Genomic DNA, 22,718 nt, shown 5'->3' with positions numbered 1-22,718 from the left:
ACAACGTGATATGTTTAGTACTCTTTAATATAGACCACGAAATAAATACAAGCACTAGGATCAAGGATGTTACAGATATAAAAAGAAAATATGTTATCCAGTACGAGATATGAGAAACAGTTTCATGTCCTGTTTCTTAATTGATATCTAATAATTATATATAATTTTTATTCGAAGAATTTAAATTTTAAAATAAATTACATATAATCCAAATAACCCAAATCATAATTTGATATATGTGTTACTAATAGTGGTGAAAAATAAAATCAAAGTCGAATTATTTTTAGTCCTTTGGGAGTGACGAAGCCTAAGGACCTTAAGATCTTTGGTGGTTTCCAGGGATGGGTTCGTTTTGCGTAGACTTGATACTCATATTGACATTACTATCGACGAGCTTTCCGTACAATTCATGGGCTGCAGATACAGAAACTGATTTGGGATCTGAAACGGGGTCACTAACTCGGGAGCTTCTGGAATCGGCGAGGCAACCGGAGTTCTTGGATTGGTTGAGAAGGGTGAGAAGGAGAATCCATGAGTACCCAGAATTGTCATTTCAAGAGCACCAAACCAGTCAACTCGTCCGAAATGAGCTGGACTCGCTTGGCGTCAAGTACATGTGGCCTGTGGCTAAAACCGGTGTGGTGGGAACCATAGGGTCAGGTGCTCAACCTTGGTTTGGTCTGAGAGCTGACATGGATGCTCTCCCCCTTCAGGTCTCTTTCTTGCTTCTTCTATTTTTAACTTCAGTTTCTCTGCGGCCCTTTTCCAAAATTTATTCTTGTTACTCCCTCCAACCTAATTTATTTGTTTTTGAGTTTAATACGAAAATGATTTTTTTAAAACTATATGGCTATAAATTATTTTATTAACGAGAAGTTTAAATTTAAATTATTTATAAATATAGAAATATTTCATTTTTTTGCTCAAAGGGAATATTCTTTTTAATTGCCTTCATTAGCTAGAGCCTAGGGAACAGGCTTATTCTTGAGGTTGAATGGTGGCAATTATCATCGTAAAACTGATTTGTCATAGTTATGTTTTGTGAAAGAAACCCAATAACGTTGAAAGGATTGATCTTATTTAGTAGTTATTCTTTTCATCTTTTGATTTGGCCATATTATGCATTTATGGTATCCGAATTTACCATCCAATGATTTGTTATTTTGTTAAATGATTGCATTGATTTGGTTGGTTGGGGAAAAAAAAAAGGGGGGGGGGGGGGGGGGAGGGATTGTAATTGCCTCAAAAACTTTCTGTCAACTGATTTATGGTTGCATTTTGTGAATGAAACTCATATCGGGTTAAGTTTTTTAGTATGATTATTATTATTATTTTACTTTTGCCCTTGTGTGCATCTGTGTTTTTTATTTGTTTTTTTCTTGCCATCAGTTACTTATATACTGTACTGAGTTTCTCCAAAACATAAGCTTAATTATTTGATAGTATCTTTCTTGTGTGCAATAGAGCTTTTCTTTTTGAAACTCTAAATAACTTAGGTGAAATATTTTTTGGTAAGGATACTTTAGGTAAAACATCTCTCACAGAATTGGTCAACTTAGCCTTTAAAGTCAGCTAATTAGGTTAAAGTTACTTGGTTATTTTGTCACTCAAGGAAAGACTTTAAGAGTGACGAGTTTTCTTGACACTGCCCAAGCTTGAAGGGTAAATCATATGCACCCAGCTGAGCATTATAGAACAAGTAATGCTATAAATGAACCTGTAAACTATACGTAGTGATTGAAGAAGGGGAAATCACTTTCAAATTCTAACGTTAAACAGTTAATTAACATTATTCGTTACATGCTTGAACAGATCGAGTCCACCCTAGCATCTCCAATATAAGCCACTAAAAGTTAAACCTAGTCTTCCTTATGAAAAAGAAAGGGTGAAAGTGAAACATATTCTTCGTGATGTGGATGCAACCACCAAACTACTGTATCAGTTACATCAAGCATGCATCTGACAGTGTATAACTTCGGCGGCTTGAAATTACCATTCGTTCATCTTTTTGGCTCCTTTACCATATCATCAAATTTTTTGTTGTTCTCACCTCCCTCCTTTGCAAGCCAATTCCTCAGTGTTGAGCTGCTAAGAAGTTGACATTGTGGATCTTCTGTCTTTGTCATGGTTGAACTTTAGGAAATTGATGTGATGCTCGCCTTATCTTCTATTTGAGGATTCCACCACAAATACACTATATGTCAATTATATCATACTTATGTGTGACGATAATGGGAAATTTTGGTGTAACATGTTTGGTTACAAGCAAATCATTCATTGCTTTCACTAGGTGGTAAGCAGAATTAGATTCAAATGAAAGGTTGAGAACAATTGCAAATTTGAGAGTTGAAAATATGTTTCTGAATTAACTATTTGGTGAGCATTACTTGAAACAAGGGTATTTCTCAGGTCACACCATTCTGTTCTGCGACCCCCTTGGGAGGCAGCAAAAAGAATGACCAGAATATTGATCTTATTATCATCCTTGCTCAATCTGTGCTTTGTTAAATGTTTTTACTAGAGGAAAGAATTTCATCTTTGGTCAATCGTACTTCCTCAAATGAAGATAGAATTCCTCTACAATGACTAGGCTAACTGATTCAAAGTGTAACTTTGAAGGAGTTGGTAGATTGGGAGTACAAAAGCAAGATTGATGGCAAAATGCATGCCTGTGGCCATGATGCTCATGTCACCATGCTGCTTGGAGCAGCTAGATTGATTCAGAACAGAAGGGACAAGTTGAAGGTAGGAGAATAATTATTATTGATGACCTAACCATGTTTTTCTAAATTCTAATAAACTTATTTGGGTAATACTTCACTCTGAACTGAAGGGCACGGTTAAGCTTGTCTTCCAACCTGCAGAAGAAGGATATGCTGGTGCCTCCTATATGTTAGAAGAAGGCGCATTAGATGGGTTTAAAGGAATATTTGGCTTGCATGTCTGGCCATTTATGCCCGTAGGCACTATTGGTTCGAGACCTGGTCCTATTATGGCTGGATCAAGCAGGTTTACTGCAGTAGTGCAAGGGAAAGGCGGCCATGCAGCAACACCACATAAAACTAAGGATCCAATGTTGGCTGCTTCTATGGCAGTTCTTGCACTCCAACAACTTATTTCTCGAGAAACTGATCCTCTAGAGCCTAGGGTATTTATCGCTCTGTTTCCATTTAGTTACGATATAATCTGCTTTTTGTTTAGAATCCTAAATTCCGAGCAGAATGGTCTAAAGATCCCTGTTGATTTGTAATTATATGCAGGTTGTCTCTGTTACATTTGTAGATGGTGGTCAAGCTGGAAATGTAATCCCTGCAAGTGTAAGGTTTGGTGGAACCTTCCGGTTCATGACATTAGAAGGATATTCCTATCTTAAGCAGAGGATCAAAGAGGTATGCATCAGGGTTTTGCGAGGGGACCAAGTCCCTCCCCAACTTCTAGAGAACTTTCCGACCTTTTGAGCTTCTATATAAACTGTAGCCTTGCTAACTTCACCTGAAATATCAGTCAATAGAAGGGTCAACAGATAAATCTACAACTTGTGCTTTACGCTTTTCAGAATAAATTCTTCCACATTACCTATAGTCCAGCTTTCTAGTAATATGTTGTTGGGTATGTATTAAATGTTATTGTTGATGAGTAACACTAGAAATACTTGCTACTCACAGATCATTGAGACTCAGGCAGGAGTACATCAATGCTCTGCCACCATTGATTTCATGGAGGAAATGAGGCCATATCTTCCAACTATAAATGATCCTACTATCTATGATCATGGTAAAAGAGTTGGAGAAATCTTGCTTGGCGAGAATAACGTGCAGCATTCCCCGGCTTTAATGGCTGCAGAGGACTTTGGGTTCTATTCCCAGAAGATGGCAACTGCATTTTTCTTCATTGGGACACAAAATAAAACAGACGTGTCTGCTATTAAAGGTTTGCACTCCCCATACTTCACCATTGATGAAGAAGTTCTTCCAATAGGAGCAGCCCTCCATGCTGCTGTTGCCATATCTTACTTGGATACACATTCTGAGTCAGAGTGAAACAATAGACATTGGTTGTTGTTACTGTTTGGCAATCGAACAATCATCTTGCTTGTTAACAAAAATGTTGAGATTTGGCTTCTTTATTAGCAGAAACATCAATATGCTTGATTTTTTTTCCCGCCAGATTATGTTTGGATAATTCACGGATGTGAGTTAGTTTTAGATAGTATGATTGAACTGCTAGCAACTGAGTCTGTCATGTTTCTCGACTTTTTCCTCTACTTTTTAGGGTCTCCAGGTGTATTTTTGTTTTTATCGCTTCCATAATTCATATAAATAGTTTATGCAAAACAGTTGCTAATTCTTAGTTTATGCAAGTAGAACCGTTTAAGTCCAGAGTTGTTCTTTTGAGTTTTCTTTTGTAATTAGCAAGTTCCTCATTTAAATATTCTTTCTTTTGTAATTAGCAAGTTCCTGCAAAGTCAATGAATTGACTAACTTGATTCAAACTACTGTACATATAAACGAAATCAGACGGTTCATTTAGAGCAAAACCAGTATTCCTTTGACTAATTAACCAGAAGAAAAAAATATAGTAATTCATTTAGCTGAAACCAAAACTACACTTAATTATCGGCTGCTCCAAATGTGAATATATATTATTTTGAGATACTGGTTTTTGAATACGTGTAACACACGTATACCATGCTAATTAGTACAAACATTTTACAATTTTATAACTAAAAATTACTTTTTATACGAAATAATTTTTAAAAAGTGTAGAGAGCAAAAGGAGCACACTTATCAATAACGTATAACAACTATAGAAAACCAGAATGTATACATTTGCACAAATAATATCTTTTAAAGTATACACGACCGATGTACATCTATAAGAAACATTATCAGATAATAACATTGCCGTTCATTTCTTGCAGTAAAGGTCATATGTATCTACAAGTAAATTGCATTGAAATAAAAAACTAACTCCTCTCCTAATCTTAGTATCAAGAAAACATGAGAGAATATCATGTAGAAATCCTTAAACTTCAAGAATCTACAAGGAAAAAAAATAATAAATAGAAAGAAGCAGTAAATGCACTTTGAAGAGAAATACAGTTTTAGTAATGATCATTTATTGCATGTTTTTACTTGCGATGTATTGTTTACTTGATACATGTCTTTACTTGTTAAATACATGTCTTCACTTGTTACATACTTTCACTTATTCATGTCTTTATTTATTGTCCGCCTCTACTTGTTACATGCTCTCACATTTTATTAGATAGATGCTTCTACTAATTTATGCGTTTACTAGCTTTATTGCCTTTACTTGTTTCCTGTTTCACTCTACTATGTTATCTAGGATTGCCTTAGAGAATGATGCGTCTTAGTTTCCTTTTATGCTATGTTGTGAGATTCTCCGTATTTGGTTATTAATGATATATCGGATTGGGTTGCGCGCCGCAATAGTATTATTATATATACATTGGATCGGGTTGCACACCGCAACATATGATTATATATATTGGATCGAGTTGCACGCCGCAATAATATGATTATATATATTGGACCGGGTTGCATGCCGCAACAGTATTATATATATTTGGATTGCACGCTGCAACAATATTGGTATGGATATGTGGATCGGATTGCGTGCCGCAATAGAAAAGATGAATTGTGATTATTCTTGGTTGTTATATTCCGCTACCGTATTGTGTTATAAGATTGTGATGTGATGATATTCTGGGGCCCTCTGTCATTTATTTTCTTATCCCGCTTATTATGTAGTTATTCGTTTCTCTATCTTGTTATTGCTTTTCTTCTTATAACACATACATGTTTACAGTCAGTGTCTTGTCATAGTCTCGTCACTACCTCGTCAAAGTTAGGCTCGATACTTACTGAGTACATGGATTTGGTTGTACTCATACTACACTTCTACACTTCTTGTGCAGATTCTGGTGTTGGTCCCAGCGGTGTTCAGAGGTAATTGCTCATACCCTCTTCTTCTAGGAGACTTGAGGTAGTGCTGATTGACGATTGCAGACCCTAGAATCTCCTTCCTATTTTTATCTATTGTTTATTATACTAGACAATATTGTATTTTCTATTTCAGACTTGTATTTAGTATTATTAGTGGCTCATGTACTTGTGGCACCGGATTCTGGGGACAGTCTTAGACATCGATGCTTGTATTTCTATAATACGTTTATGCTATTTCACCCTTTTATTATTATTAATTTATCTTAGTTGTTAAATTGCTTTAGTTGTTGTGCTAATATTGGCTTGCCTAGCAAGCGGATGTTAGGCGCCATCACGACCCCATAGTTAGAATTTTTGGTCGTGATAAGTTGATATCAGAGCCCTAACTAGGCTGCATAGGTCTTATGAGTCATGGGCAAGCTTGGTAGAGTCTTGAGGATCGGTATGCAGACGTCTGTACTTATCTTCTGGAGGCTATAAGATCCAAGATTCTTGAAGATCGGTATGGATTTCGCTTGTACCTCCAAGTCTTGATAGTCTCCCGAACCCGTTCGGAAAGTACCCAAGAGATGTTATTCCGGAGGTACCACAGAGCGTTAAACAAGCAATAAACGAAATCCATATTCTTGACGCTAACTTAGAAATGTGGAGCAAGTGACCAATGCCCTTGCTCCCCTTCTTGCACATACAACTTATACATCCCTTATTTCTCAAATTGAGAATGGCATTCCAAGTAGCAGACCATGCAAAGAAGGCTATCTTTAAGGGGCTCCGGTCCTTTTTTTTTTTAATAACCGAGAAATCTCCGGAGGAAAATGGCGCATAGTTCGGAACTCGGGGATGATAGGTCCGTCTTTATATCCCTCTTCACTTAAATATTAGATTTTTATCTGTGGCAGGGTTCAAATGTGTGACTTGCCTAACCCACACATCAAAAGCTGCGACCTTAAAATTTGCCATGATCTTTAAAATATATTAGTGTGCTTTAATGATCTAAAATGACTGAAGAATATTGAGAAAACTATCCTCTATAGCCCCTTAAAATTTTAATAGCTCATTTTTCCCCATTGACCCGAAATATTCCTCCGGCCCAAACATATTACATCTAATAGTCAAAATATCTATTTTGTATATTTTTTGTACAATGACAGTCTATTTTGTATATTTTATATAGTGACAGTCTATTTTGTATACGTTTTTGTATAGTGACAGTCTATTTAGTATATATTTTGTATAGTGACAGTCTATTATATATAAATTGTACAGTGACAGTCTATTTTGTATATTTTTTGTGTAGTGATAGTCTATTGTATATAAATTGTATAGTGATAGTTTATTTAGTATATTTTTTGTATAGTGACAGTGTATTTTGTATAATGACAGTATATTTAATATATTTTTGTATAGTGACAGTCTATGTTGTATATATTTTGTATAGTAATAGTTTATTATATATAAATTATATAGTGATAGTCTATTTTGTATATTTTTGTGTAGTGACAAAGTATATATTTTGTATAGTAACAGTCTATTGTATATAAATTGTATAGTGACAGTCTATTTTGTATATATTTTATATAGTGAATACTATGCATTTTTCAAATTAATGATGCAACCATGTTTTGCACACGCACAAAGTTCAACTAATTTAATATATGTTATTTTAATACTCGACTCCTCTATATAGGACATTTCTTGAAAGAAAATGACACTAAACGCCACACTTGCATTTTAGTGATTGACAGTCCTTTTTTTTTTACATAAAGGATTTTCGCCATGCATATATATATATATATATATATATATATATATATATATATATATATATATATATATATATATATATATATATATATCTTTGGAAAGAGGGCAGGCTCGTGATAGTGAAGAGTAAATTTCACAAATGGTCATATAATTATGATTTATTTTTATTAAAGTCATACAACTATATTTTCTCATATAAAAATCATAAAAACTGCTAGTAACTCACACAAAAAATATAATGACCGAAAACTATAACTTTTTGGTAGCATTTTTTTTATTTTTCAGTCTAACAAATAATAACCAAATTAAAATAGGAATGACCCAACCTAATATAAATATACATTTTGAGTTTTTATACAGTATACATTGATTATAATACATACATATATATATATAAAATTTAACTATGAGAATTTTTCAGTCTTTGGGTTATTTTTGGTGAGCCAAAAAAAGAAAAGATGGAATTGTAAAAGAGAAGTTAATGTGATCGATAATGGCTAAGGCCGACAATGAGGAACAATTATAGGTCCTTTGATTTTTCTATGTTAGGTGCATCAAAATAGTAATTTCTCATTGCAAATTTATCTTTACTATTTTTTGAAATGCTTTCATTTGTTTTTATCTAAAATCAACTAATTATATTTCTAAAAATCAGGCAATTGTTACTGCTGGTTAGAAGGAAAGGACTAGTGAAGGAGGGACAAAGGGGCGCTTAAAAATATTTGTTGGTTAGAATATGTTATTTGTTTTTGGCTACAAATTATAATATAAAACTACGGGTCATCGACTGATATATGTTTTGGCCGAGTGGCCACTTATGCCAGAAGCTCAAGAATATTAACTAGGAAACTTTACATAATTGTCACAGTTAAAAAGAAATATAACAAATTCTTAGCATGAAACTCAATATTACAGTCGTGACAGGAAAATATTTATATTTGTAGCATACAGTTTCATTAAAATAGGAATATTAATTACTAATCCCTAAACATAAGCAATTTGAATGGAAAGTCAATAATTCTTTGTACAAAAATTATGCTTTTTTTTTTCTTTATCTATTAGCTTTCCTTCTTTTTCTTCATCTTCTTAATTTTATTTTCTATCGAAGCCAATATATTTTCTAAATTTATTCCATTTATTTTCTTTTTAATTATCTTTTTTAAGTTTTTCTCTTCCTTCTTTCTTCCGTTCTTAACATAAAGATCTTACTTCGATAATAATATATGTTAATATATAAAAAAATATATATAAAAAATATACATTGAATTAACACATATAAAATATACAAAAAAATATACATAAAAAATACATCTTCAATTAAGATGACACTTAAACATGTGAAATATACATAAAAATATATCTTAAATTTAATTAAGATGGCATATAAATATACAAAAAAAATATACATAAAAAATACATCCTGAATTAAAATGGCACTTGACATGTAAAATATATTTGAAATATACATTAAAAATACATCTTAAAATAAGATGGTACTTCACAAATAAATATACAAAAAATATATACATAAAAATACATTTTGAATTAAAGTGATACTTGATATACAAAGTATAAAAGATGTATAAGTCAATACATCTTGAATTTAGGTGGCATTCACATATGCATCAGATTTTCAAAAATGGAGTGAAGAAGATGAATGTTGGAAAGGGAGAATGGAGATGGACAAAAAAAGTACTTCCTGTGATTAGTGAGTCAGTTTACTTATTAAATGTTGAGCTTAATTTTTATAATATGTTAATAATGAAAAAAAATGCTCTTTATGTAATAAATAATAAATGATGCTATTTATTTAAATTATAGTTAAAAAAGGATCAAGCGTGTAAAAAACCATATTAACTACAATGTTTGAGACTTTGTGTTTTGGGCTTTTGGCCCTTAACTGAGAATCAATTCAAACCTTTAAAATGAGAAGAAGCATGTTCTGTTGAATTGGTAATATACTTTCAATTGTTGCTTTTCATGTAGTACAAAACGGGACTTTGGAATTTGTTTGAAACATAGAGCCAATAGGCTCAACTAATTTAAAATAGCACTCCCCTTAATGTTTGCTTTAATTAGTAACTACAGTTGAGTTTTGAATAAGTAATAACTTCTCTAAATTCCTCAAGTTATCATAAAAAATAAATCTGCAATTTTCTAAAAGTTAGCCAAAGAACACTTCACGTTAGACGGGAATACTTTTTATTATATAGTTGAATTGGATTTTGATGAAGTTATTTGGACTCTTTGTTAAGTATATGTTTTTGGTCTAAACTGAATGTGAAGAAATCTGCTAGTAGTCGTTTAGGACATTGTGTGTTTGGAAATCCTTAAATTTGCCATATATGAACTCGCTAAAAAATGTAAAACATATGCGTCCTGTAATGAATCTATATTTTGCTCCAAGCTATGAGATTGGTTTGAGTCAGTTGCCTCTTATTTTATTTCAGAATTTTCCTCTCTCTAATTTGGCATTCTTTCCCTTTGTTTTGCATATGCATTTGGAGCAATATGAGTCTTAATGCAAGACTCGCCCCGACTAGCATGGAATCACTACTATGGAGTCTTAGACTATATTGGACATCAAGAAGAAGAACAAGCGAATTCGCTTGGGGTCGCCTATGGCGGCCTTCATTATTTACATTTACTCTATTTTAAATTTTAATGTCAATTTGATTATATTATTTGGTTCTACACTTAACAAGGGGGTTGATGATTTAATTTTAACTTCTTTATTTAGTATTCTCACTTAGTTATTGATAATTAGTTAACTCACGTATATAATTGTGTTCTTAAAGAATTATTGAAAATCACTTAAGTTTCAGATTTCAACTATGTAAGTTTAGTGGGTCAACTTCTTTTTTGAAAGAACGTGCTTCTTTAATTGAACTTGACAGACTTTTTTCTTTTCTTTTTTTTAAGTTACAAAGCCTAACGATTTTGCACCCTTGATAATTTTTTGGAATCGAGCAAAAGCAGTTTTCAAAAGTAATGCTAATAATTTAAGGCCGTTTTTTTAATCTATATATTAAGTAGTTATAAACTTTATGTATTCACCTAAAGTATTTTCAACGTTGAGTCACACACTTATAAGTTGTTTTCCCTAAAACATGTCAAAATACGGAGTATTTTTTAACAAGTCTTAAATTATTAACCTAAGTTTGGCCGATTAACCCTTATTAACGAATTTTAAAAGGTGTCTTAAAAATCTTCCTTTTAGAATATTTAAAATCCTTACTTAGAATCTTAAGGTTAAGACCATAAAACGGAGTTTAACTTAAGTATTTTAGTATGTGTTCTAATTCACCTTAAATTTAATTAGGTGGCGACTCCCTTAAAATTAATTAAACCTCGGGATTTTCAATAGGTTATATTGTAATTTGATCCGTGTTAAAATAGGGATATAACAGGCATTACGCTGATACGGTTATCACTATCGAGGATTTCGCTATCCACTACCTAATTCCCTGACGTACTGATCCAAAACTCGGAGCGGCAAAGCCTCCCCCGTTGCTATAAAAGCCACCATACTGCTTCAAGAGGGGATCATCAGTAAAATAGAGAAAACAGGCTTACAATAGAAAACTTGTCAGTGTTCTTCTTTATTTAATCTCGTCTTTAATCTCTGTCCGATCATTACAGAGATTGCAAACATTGTAGCCGATATGGCCCATCGAAGCTCACTTATAATAAGATCTTCTTGTATAAGATAAAATATTCTATGCTAAGTGGTTGCATAAGAGAGTGACTCGTGGAGTCGAAAGCGGAGGATAGTTAAAACCGAATACAATTGTTCTGTTTGTCACCGGAAAGAATGACGCTAATAAAGATGCAATAAATATCTGCCGCCCAATAGCATTAAATGGAGAATATTTCACAGTCTTTAGTGCACTGCCCGTTACAAAGAATTTGTCATTTATGCTCACCATTACACATTCTTCAATGGCCCTCATAAATACCATTAAAGGAGAGCATGATCCTAGGACCTTGTTCCCTAGGTACAGCTATAAATAGTGAGCTATGTTATTACTGTAAAGGACACTAATTTTCTGGCAAACTTATGCTATAATCAATTCAAAGTTTTATACAATTTTATCTTCTTACTCCTTGATTTTATTGTTGTTGTGCCCGAAAGCCCTGCTTCCGAAATTACTGTTTCTGCTATTTTATCTTCATTTCAAGGTTAAGTATTGCATATTTTTTCAATTACTTTATTATTTCAGGATTGAATTAATTCACTTGTCTAGAAACCACATATAAATTCAACTGTATCATTTTACGAGTAAACACTTCTTTATCACTTTATTTTATTTCATTGTTTACATTCATTATTTTCCTTGCTCGAATCTTGGATCAAATCGATTGCTAGAGGCCTTAAAACATAAATTTTATTGTTTCCTCCAAAATTAGATTTTGGGTCAAATAGTAACTGCAGCTTCGCCTTCTAATCGTCACCGTGGAAAAAATGTGCTACCTCCGTTTTAATTTATGTGAATCTATTTCTTTTTTGGTCTGTTTAAAAAAGAATGACCCATTTCTAAATTTGAAAATAATTTTGCTTAAACTTACAATTATACCCTTAATGATAAGTTTTTATAACCACACAAATACTCTGGCCCTTTTTGAATTGTTTAGGATCACAAATTTTAAAAATCTTATTTTTTTTTAAACTCCGTGCCCAGTCAAACAATTTCATGGAAAGGAGGGAGTAGTTGCTTTTGCACCCATTGAGGTTGCTTTTCATCTTTCATTATAAGTAAATCTCACAGAACATGAGATTATTACTTCGACTATAAATAAACATAAATCTATAACCCGAAAAGCGGACATAATCTTAACTCGATACTATTACAAGAAAATCACTACTTAATGTTACTTCAACTTATAGAGCATAAAAAAGATGATAAAATCAAAGTTTATTAAAAGTTGTGAAATACAGATTTATTACTTCGATCTTTGCATCATTTCTTCGACAATATTTTTCTTTAAAACCGTTTACCCTAAAAATTGAGTAACAATTAAACTTATATTGTAGTTTTAAGAATATATGATTTAACCCAGTACCAATTGATAAACAACGAATTAAATAGATAAATTGGATAATAAAATAAACCAAACCGGTCTGCAAACAATGCCTCGCAACTCCCCTGCCAACGAAATCGGGTATGCCCGATTTCGACCGTATACAGATAGTCCCCTCATTTTTTGGAGTGTAACGAGAAGAAACGAATTTGAGACTTCGATTTAATACCTCGATCAATTATGACGTCAACATCGTGAAGTAAGCGACATAAGCGATTAAAGCGTCGCGTCTGCACAATTTCCAAGGTCATTAATTAACGCCATTTGATGATCGGTCACCGGTGCTTTCAAACTATCAAAGTGGCTATTATAAATAGACCACCTTCATAATCTTCTCAAACTTTACTTTCAAACTTCTTCTAATCTTCAAGAGCTCTTTTATTCTCTTCAAGTTCCTTAACTTTGCCGGTTTCCGTTTGCCAATCTCTTATTAAAACACAAATTCCGCCTTCTTCTTCCTTAAACCTCATATAGCAATGGCAAAAACATCAAAGATCGTTCCTCAGGAGGAAAAGGTCTCCTCATCACGGCCGGCCGGTGACAAAACACCAGTGGAGCCATGTATCGAAGAGTGCATCCCCGAGACATGTGAACTTACTTCCGACTTTAAAGTCGAAAAACCCTCTTCGATTCCTGGCCGATGCGAGCTCATGTCTAGATACATCTGTTCGATATCCGAAGGCGATCTCGAGCAGGTGAAAAAAGATAGCCACTGGGAAAATAAAGAGGTGGTGATTCCTACCCCCGAGGAGGACATCACCACTCATGTGAAAGGGTTCTTAAGTGTGTATACTTACCCTTTCACACTGGGTTCCGTCGATCCTGTCATAATCGACTTCTGCCGCCAATACCAGGTAACCTAGGCCATATCTACCCCTCTTTTTGGCGCATTGTCATTTTGCTCGGATTCTTCTCGAGCAAGGTCGGGGGGATGTCCTTCACCCTCGATCATCTCATTAGGCTATACAGCCCCCGTCTTTATCGGGGCGGACTGATAAGGCTTCAGCGCCAAGCCACGAATGTGCTGTTCTCGAGCATAGATGAGGACAATGACTGAGGATGGATGGGTCGGTTTGTCCGAGTCAGGATCTCCGACTTAATCCCCGCCGAGAAGATGCCATTCCCCGAAGAATGGCACATGAAGCGTAAGTAGAACCTTACCGATAACGTTTGATTACTTGTTATGTTTCCTTTACCTCTTCTCATCTATATTCTTCTTTATGATGCAGCTTCCCCTAGTTTCCTGGTGCAGTCCCGGACCTTGCAGGTTGGGTTCGACAACTGGTTTCAATCTCTTTGTATGTTGAGCGCTCGTGGCGCGATTTGGTCAAGGGTCGATGGGAGGCCAAAAATCATGGTAAGTTCCCCTGTCCGTGTTTGATGCTTTTCTGTGAAATACTTCTTTTTAACTTGATTTCTTCTCATACAGGTCTTAGAGATAATGTCATCATGAGGCTGCCTCTCCCCGGGGAAGAGGAGGTCCCGAAGCCGACCAAAGACAAGAAAAGAAGAAGGGCCTCGCCTCCAGATACCCCAAAGCCCAGGAAAAGCAGGGCTCGAAAGTCGAAGACTGATCCCGTCGTTCTGTCTGCCGATGTAGTCCAAACACTACGAGATGAAGATGAGGAGGGAGAAGATGCCGACTGCCTACTGATGGCTCGGAAGAGGGGAGGCATCGAAGCTTCGAGAACTGCTGAGCCGGTGCCGGTCGAGGAGGTTCAACTGCAGACCGAGGTGATCTCGGAGGAAGGTCCGAGCAGAGTCCCCGAGTCATCGGGTGTTAATGATGCCTCCTGTCGTGATGAGCAACCGGCGGGTGTGCCCGAATGGTCTAGTTCTGAGGCCCTTTAAAAAGAAGAGAATGCCCCAAGTGACTCGCTCGAGGCAATTAACATTGATGATTTGCCGCCCGACCCCACGTTCTCTGAGGGGCAGTTTCGAGATGCCCGGTCCATGGGGACCCCCGATGTGGGGATGGCCCCCGAAGGGGATGATATATTTCGGGGCTGCTTTGCGGGGGTCGATGATGTTCCCGACCTGGACACATCACTCATTTTTGATGAGGCTTAGTGGCTTCTGAACCAAGTGAGTTTTAGCCCATGTTACCATGTTTGCGTTTGTTCTTATTTCTCTAAGTCTGATTTCCTTCCTTTCTGTACAAGCGTCCTCCAAATACCGAGTTGAGCTGGCCCGATGTGAGGTTGATCTCAAAAAGCTTGCGGAGGAGAGAGACGCCCTCAAACTCCTTTATGTGCAAAAAGAAGAGGAGATCATGAGTATTCTAGCCGAGCTGACAAGAGCTCATCAAGATCAGACCGAGCTCATTGAACGGGTAATGTAAATTTTTGGGAGCTTGTTATGTATTAACTTGATATTAGCGACTAACACTTTGATCCTGTAGGTTCAGTAGAAGGCCGAATTGGTTGAGCAGCTTCGTGAGGAGGCCAAGATGAAAGAGATAGAGACTTAGGGGTGGAAGCAGAACATGAACCGTCTCTCCTCTGAGAAAGATGCGGTTCGGGCCCAAATGTCTTCGGTTGAGCATCAACTCCAAAGTGTGGAAGAGGAGAACTTGGCCCGAGCCCAGAAGGTTGAAGAGCTCGAGACTCGGTTGGTCGCTGAGCTTGCAAGGGCCACATCCGAGGCAGAGGCGCTTGTAGCCTCCTACCGAGCCGACGCTGAACCCGTTAACACTCGGGCAAAGGAAATTTTTGACGCTGCTGAGGTTAGATTGTCCCGTGTTGCCGAGCATGCTAGGCGCCAGTCTCGAAGAGAGACTTTTGAGGAGGTCTCGTGGCTTCGACCTCACGAATGATATCGAGAGTGTGAAGGTTTTGGAGGACGAGGCCGGAGCTTTGCTTTCCGATGATGAAGACTCTGCGAATCGATCCGAGAGCGAAGGAGATGAAAATGAAGCTCCCGAAGATGCGGCTCCTGAGGCGGATGATAAGTAGGGATTTTGACCGATTATTTGCTCTCTTTTACTTGCGATTTAGCTCAAAAATGCTTAAAGGCATTCCCGGAAACTAACAAAATGTGCTTACTTGCAGGAATATTGGGATATGAGCCAAAGAAGTCAAAATCAACTCATAAAGGAGTCAAAAGTGAACAAAAGCCAAAACAAGGCAAAAAGGACAGCAGTACGGACATCACCAAAATTGTGTGGCCACAGAATATCAAGTGCGGCCGCACTCACAATTATGCGGTCCGCAGAGAGGAGATTCAGAGAATGGTATTTGGGCAAGCTAAAGGAGTGCAGACCGCACCAAAATTGTGCGGCCGCAGAATATCAAGTACGGTCGCACTCACTATTATGCGGTCCGCAGGAGTGAAGAATCAGAGAGTTGGATTCAAGTTCAAAATCAAGGAGTGTAGACCGCATCATTTTTATACGGCCGCACAATCAGAAGAGCGCCCGCACTCATTTTTATGCGGACCGTAGAAGCCCCGAAGTTCCAAGCCCAAAATTCCAAGAATGCGGACCGCACAATATTTGTGCGGTCGTAGAAGCTCAATGTGCGGACCGCACCAGAATAATGCAGCCGCACAACCTCCGCAGGAGCATTTTTGTCAGATATTTTCAGCTTAGTACAAATAGAACTTTTTGTCATTTTTAAGGTAAGTGACGTTGGAGAAGAGCACCTGAGCCGTTTTTTTTGCTATTTTGAGGAGTTTTGTACTAGTTTAACATCTATACAGTAGATTTTCTTTCCCTAATCAATTAATATGCATTCTATCTTAATTTCTTCTTTGATTTCTATTCTTTTCATGAGTAGCTAAATCTTTAGCTAGGGTTGTGACCCAACCCTAGTGTGGGTATTTGATGGGTGTTTAATTTAGGGCTTATTTTTTATTGGGTTAGTGATATTTAGCCTTGTTCATAATTGAACCCTAGAATCAATGGTTGCAAACATTGATTCATGCCTATTTGACTTAGCCTCTACTTGAGAAAGAGAGACTAAGTCTAGGAAAACTTAGTTAACAAGAAATTGGGGTGAACTCAAGAAATTGATAGCCCCAATTAAAGGGTAAAACCTAGAAATAGTAATACTCGACTTGAGCTAATATCACTTGTATAGTGCAAATACCCAATTGGTCTTGAGAAAGCCAGATTGGGCAAAATCACTCAAATTACTGAGAGGTATAGAGTGAGTACCCGGATGTGATTGCTACATCACGACCCCAACTAATCAAATTTGCCCTGGAGTTTACAACCCATTAGATAACCACCTAGGTAGAAGTCACGACCCTAGTCCTTTTTAATCATTAGATAAACTCAAAACCAAAAATATGGTCCTTAGTTTTATACTTGCAAACACTAGAGTAAAGTAGAAGTATAACACCAATCAAGTTTGTGAAAGTGTAATTAAAGCCAAAACTTGCAATTAACTTAGATATACACCTAATCCCATATTCTAACTCCCTGTAGATTCGATCCTGACCTTCATTGGATTTATTATTGCATAGACCGCCTCACTACTTAATTGTGGTGTCGGTTTGGCCGATATTAATTTTTGGCGCCGTTGCCGGGGAGTTAAACGGATTTAGTTATATATATAGGTATTTGTGTGTTTTGTCTTTCTTTCCTTCCGAGTCACTAATTTTGTTTGTGAATTGTTTTTAGGTACAAAATGGCCCTTAACAACGAGCCCCTCGGAAATTTACTATTAGGGGAGGAGGTAGATGATGATCAAGTAGATGAGGTTCATCCCGAGCCTCAAGTAAACAGGCGAGGTCGACCGCCTTATGATAATGTACCAAACCCTCCCCCACCTCCACCAAGAACAGCGCACCGGGTGTTGCCGAACGAGGGTTATGCAAGTGCAATAGTCCCGCCCTGGATTAGGGCGGGCAAATTTCAAATAACCAACGTGATGCTTACACTACTTGAGCAGTGGGGTTTCTTCACCGGAGCTCTACACCAAAATGCCTACAAGCATCTCAAGGGTTTCGTCGATACTTGTTGGGGGAGCAAGCAAACAAATGTCTCCGGGGATGGACTTCGGTTAAGGTTGTTTCCCTTTTCTCTACGGGGAAAGGCTTTGGACTGGTTAGAGATATTTCCCAATCATTCCATCCACACTTAGGATGAGTTGGCCGAGAAGTTCTTTGCCAAATTCTTCTCTCCGGGGCACATGGCTACACTAAGGGATGAAATTCTAGCTTTCAAACAAGAGTCCAATGAGCCATTGCACGAGATTTGGGAAAGATATCGTACCATGATCAAAGAATGCCCGAACAATGATATGACCGAGGCCATGATCCAACAGACCTTCTACAGAGGGATCAACACAACGAATCAGTGTGTGGTAAATCAACTCGCTGGGGGTAACATCATGAACACGCCTTATTCTGAAGCTTGTGAAATCTTGGATGAGATGGTAGACACCTCTTCGGCGTGGCAAAGTAGAGCCAATGTTCCTCAGGGTGACCCAAATGTTATTCACCTACACAAGGAGCTACATGATCATGGGCAAGCTATTGCGGAGTTGATAACCACCATGAACCAATTGGCCAAAGCTCAGCTTCAACAGGTTCAAGGGGGGTACAAAATCATCCGGAACAATTTGAGCAAAGTAATAGTGGGTATAATCAAGATGATTCATATGATGAGCAAGATGAAGAGGTTCAATATGTCAACAATTATCAAGGTCAAAGAAGCAATGCTCCAAATCAACAACAATGGAGATCACAAGGAAACCAAGGAAATTAGAGTGGTGGCAACAACAATAATCAAAGCAATTGGGATAATCAAGGTAATCAAGGCAATTGGGGAGGAACTGATCAAGGAAATTGGGGTGGCAACAATCAAAGCAATTGGGGAGGTAACAATAATCAAGGGGGTTGAAACAATAGCAATCAAGGAAATCGGGGGTCAGGCTTTCAGAGGCCCCCGATGTATCAACAACCAAACAACCCGCCTCCATATCCGTCGCAATATCCTAGTTCTTCCAATAGCAAAATAGGATGAATTGAAAACATGTTTAAGCAAATGATGGAGAAAAACGCCGACTCTAATGCCCAATTAGCCTCCCACAACACTTCTATCTGCAACTTGGAGGTTCAACTTGGACAAAGTTCTCAAGCTTTAAATACTCGCCCAAAGAGGGCACTACCTAGTGATACGGTGGTGAACTCGAAAGGTGGGAATACGGGGCATGCAATGGCCGTGACAACAAGAAGTGGGAGAGGTAAAGTTGCTAGTACCTCAAACCAAAGAAGACATGTGGGTGATGATGTGTTGGTGCAAGATGATGATGATCTAAGCAATGATGTTCAAGCTAATGAAGAATCAAGGATTGATATTGATGAAAATGTGGAGGAGATGCAAGAAGATATGAACTCGTCTAGGGAGCACGTGATTGACATACCAGAGTCGGTAGTACTAAAGGCTAAGGCACCAATGCCAAGGTCTCCTCCTCCATACCATAAAAGACTTGCAAAGCAAAACAATGAGAATAAATTCAAGAAATTCATTGATATGATGAAAAGTTTGTCCATAAATGTGTCGTTGGTTGAAGCCTTAGAACAAATATCGGGATATGCCAAGTTCATAAAGGATTTGGTAACGAAGAAGAGATCAATAAACTGTGAAATGATCAAAATGACACATCAAGTGAGTGCTATTGTGCACTCCATGGCTCCAAAGTTGGAAGACCCCGGTGCTTTCACAATACCGTGCACTATTGGGAGTGTCGATTTCGCCAAAGCTTTATGTGACTTGGGGGAAATAACTTGATGCCCTATTCTGTGTTCAAAACGTGGGGGATTGGGCAACCAAGACCCATATCCATGAGGTTGCAAATGGCAGATCGAACAATGAAAAGGCCATTGGGGATAATTGATGATGTGTTAGTTCGGGTCGACAAGTTCATCTTTCCCGCAGATTTTGTGATACTTGACTGTGAGGTTGACTACGAGGTGCCAATCATTTTGGGGAGACCTTTCCTTGCTACAGGGAAGGCCTTAGTTGATGTGGAAGCTGGCGAGCTCACCTTCCAGGTGGGTGATGAAAAAGTGGTGTTCCATGTTTGTAAATCAATGAGGCAACCAAATAGCAACGAAGTGTGTTCGTTCGTGGATCTTGTGACCGAAGTAATTGTTGATGACACAAGTGTTATGATAAATGTTGAAGATACCTTGGAAGCTGTGTTGTTAAATCATGATGAGGATGAGAAGGAAGGCTTTGTAGAATGTGCCAATGCTTTGCAAGGAATGGGATTATATACTTATGATCCCCGAAAACTTTCCTTGGATCTTGAAAACCGGAAGACTCCACCAACAAAGCCCTCAATCGAGGAGCCTCCCACCTTGGAGTTAAAGCCTTTGCCTTCACACCTCAGGTATGAGTTTCTAGGCCCTTATTCCACTTTACCTGTTATTCTTTCCTCGTGCTTAACTAACATGCAGGTAGATTCCACCCTTGTGGTGCTCCAAAGGAGGAAGAAAGCAATAGGTTGGACATTGGTAGATATTCGGGGTATAAACCCCGCCTTTTGCATACACAAAATTATTTTGTAGGAGGATGCCAAACCCTCCGTGGAACATCAAAGACGATTGAATGAGGCCATGCAAGAGGTAGTAAAGAAAGAGATCATCAAGTGGTTGGATGCCGGGGTTGTTTACCCCATTTCCGATAGTTCGTGGACCTCACCGGTGCAATGTGTCCCAAAGAAAGGGGGCATGACTGTGATAACAAATGACAAAAATGAATTGATCCTCACAAGAACTGTCACTGGGTGGAGAGTGTGCATGGATTATAGGAAGCTCAACAAAGTTACTCGGAAAGACCATTTTCTGCTTCCATTTCTTGATCAAATGTTGGATAGGTTAGCCGGACGTGCTTATTATTGCTTCCTTGATGGATATTCTGTGTATAACCAGATTCTTATTGCTCCTGAAGACCAATATAAGACCACTTTCACTTGTCCCTATGGCACTTTCGCATTATCGCGGATGCCATTCGGGTTATGCAATGCACCGGCAATTTTTCAACAGTGCATGATGTCCATCTTCATCGATATGGTGGAGGACTTTATCGAGGTTTTCATGGATGATTTTTCTGTCGTGGGGAATTCTTTTGAAGACTGTTTGGATAACTTGGATAAAGTATTGGCACATTGTGAGGAAACTAACTTGGTGTTAAATTGGGAGAAGTGTCACTTTATGGTCGAGGAGGGCATTGTCCTCGGTCACAAGATTTCCAAGAATGGTATTGAGGTTGATAAAGCAAAAATTGAAGTGATATCCAAACTCCCTCCCCCTACTTCCGTAAAGGGAGTGAGGAGCTTTCTAGGTCATGCGGGGTTTTACCGCCGATTCATCAAGGACTTTTCTAAAGTGGTAAATCCCTTGTGCAAACTCTTGGGGAAAGATGCCAAGTTCCTTTTCAATGAAGATTGTATGAAGGCATTTGAACTACTCAAGTATAAGTTGACTACCACTCCTATTATCACCGCGCCAAATTGGAGCTTACCATTTGAGCTCATGTGTGATGCAAGCGATGTGGCGGTTGGATCAGTATTGAGGCAACGAATTAACAAGATCTTTCACCCGATCTACTATGCTAGCAAGACCATGAACGAGGCCCAAGTCAACTATACGGTGACTGAGAAAGAACTCCTAGCCATTGTCTTTGCTATGGAGAATTTTCACCCGTACCTAATGGGTACAAAGGTGATAGTTCACACCGACCATGCGTCACTTCGTTATTTGATAAGCAAGAAAGACTCTAAGGCAAGGTTGATGCGGTGGGTGCTTCTATTGCAAGAGTTTGATCCAGAGATTAAAGACCGCAAGGGTAGTGAGAATCAAGTGGCGGACCACTTGTCCCGATTGGAGGAGGAGGGGAGGCCACATGATGGCCTTGAGACCAATGATTCATTTCCTAACGAACAACTCTTTTCCATTTCTATGAATGGGATGCCATGGTTTGCCGATATGGCCAACTATCTTGTGAGTGGCATTATTCCGAATGAGCTCTCTTCAAACCAAAGGAAGAAGCTCAAATGGGACTGCCTGGACTACTATTGTGATGAGCGATATCTCTTCAAAATTTGTACTAATGGTGTTATCCGAAGATGTGTACTAGAAGAAGAACAATTGGGTATTCTTGAAGCTTGCCACTCTTCGCCATATGGTGGTTACCATGATAGAGCGAGAACTGCTACAAAGGTGCTAAGCTGTGGATTCTATTGGCCTACCCTTTACAAAGACGCTAGCGATCTCGTTAAGCATTGTGATGAATGCCAAAGGGCCAGTGGGATCTCCAAGAAAAATGAGATGCCTCTCACCACCATCCTAGAGATTGATATTTTTGATGTTTGGGGCATTGATTTTATGGGTCCGTTTGTGAGCTCATGTGGGAACACCTATATATTAGTAGCTGTGGATTACGTGTCCAAAGGGTTGAAGCTCTGTCTTTGCCCAACAATGAAGCTCGAAGTGTGGTACCTTTCTTGAAGAAGAACATATTCACAAGGTTTGGTACTCCAAGGGCCATCATTAGTAATGGGGGATCACACTTTTGCAACAAAGCTTTTGATACTTTACTCTCCAAGTATGGTGTCACTCACAAAGTGTCGACCCCCTATCATCCTCAAGCAAGTGGACATGTTGAAGTCTCCAACCGGGAGATCAAGAGTATTCTGTCAAAGACTGTGAATGCCAACCGGACAGATTGGTCGAAGAAACCTGACGATGCTCTTTGGGCTTATAGAACAGCTTACAAAACACCAATTGGTATGTCTCTGTATCGGTTAGTGTTCGGGAAAGCTTGTTACCTTCTGGTGGAACTTGAACATAAGGCTATGTGGGTGTTGAAGAAGCTTAACCTTGAGTGGGATGTAGCTGAAAATCTTAGGGTGGAGCAATTGAATGAACTTGATGAGTTTCGGTTCCATG

At 37.9% G+C, this 22,718-nt stretch overlaps 1 protein-coding gene across 1 annotated transcript; it reads left to right on the top strand.

Moving 5' to 3' along the window:
- Positions 1 to 254: 254 nt before the first annotated feature.
- Positions 255 to 4,230, top strand: LOC104102237 (IAA-amino acid hydrolase ILR1-like 3). The gene is made up of 5 exons (XM_009609904.4): positions 255 to 713; positions 2,620 to 2,745; positions 2,834 to 3,148; positions 3,261 to 3,389; positions 3,666 to 4,230. Exons 1-5 carry the CDS (start codon positions 342 to 344, stop codon positions 4,038 to 4,040), a joined length of 1,317 nt encoding a protein of 438 aa, XP_009608199.1. The 5' UTR covers positions 255 to 341; the 3' UTR covers positions 4,041 to 4,230.
- The last annotated feature ends 18,488 nt before the right edge of the window (positions 4,231 to 22,718 follow it).

Source organism: Nicotiana tomentosiformis, chromosome 1 (assembly GCF_000390325.3).
Source record: "Nicotiana tomentosiformis chromosome 1, ASM39032v3, whole genome shotgun sequence".
In the NCBI taxonomy this organism is placed as follows: Eukaryota; Viridiplantae; Streptophyta; class Magnoliopsida; order Solanales; family Solanaceae; genus Nicotiana; species Nicotiana tomentosiformis.
Note: the sequence above shows the minus strand (reverse complement) of the source record. Positions and strands in the feature narration are given on the sequence as shown.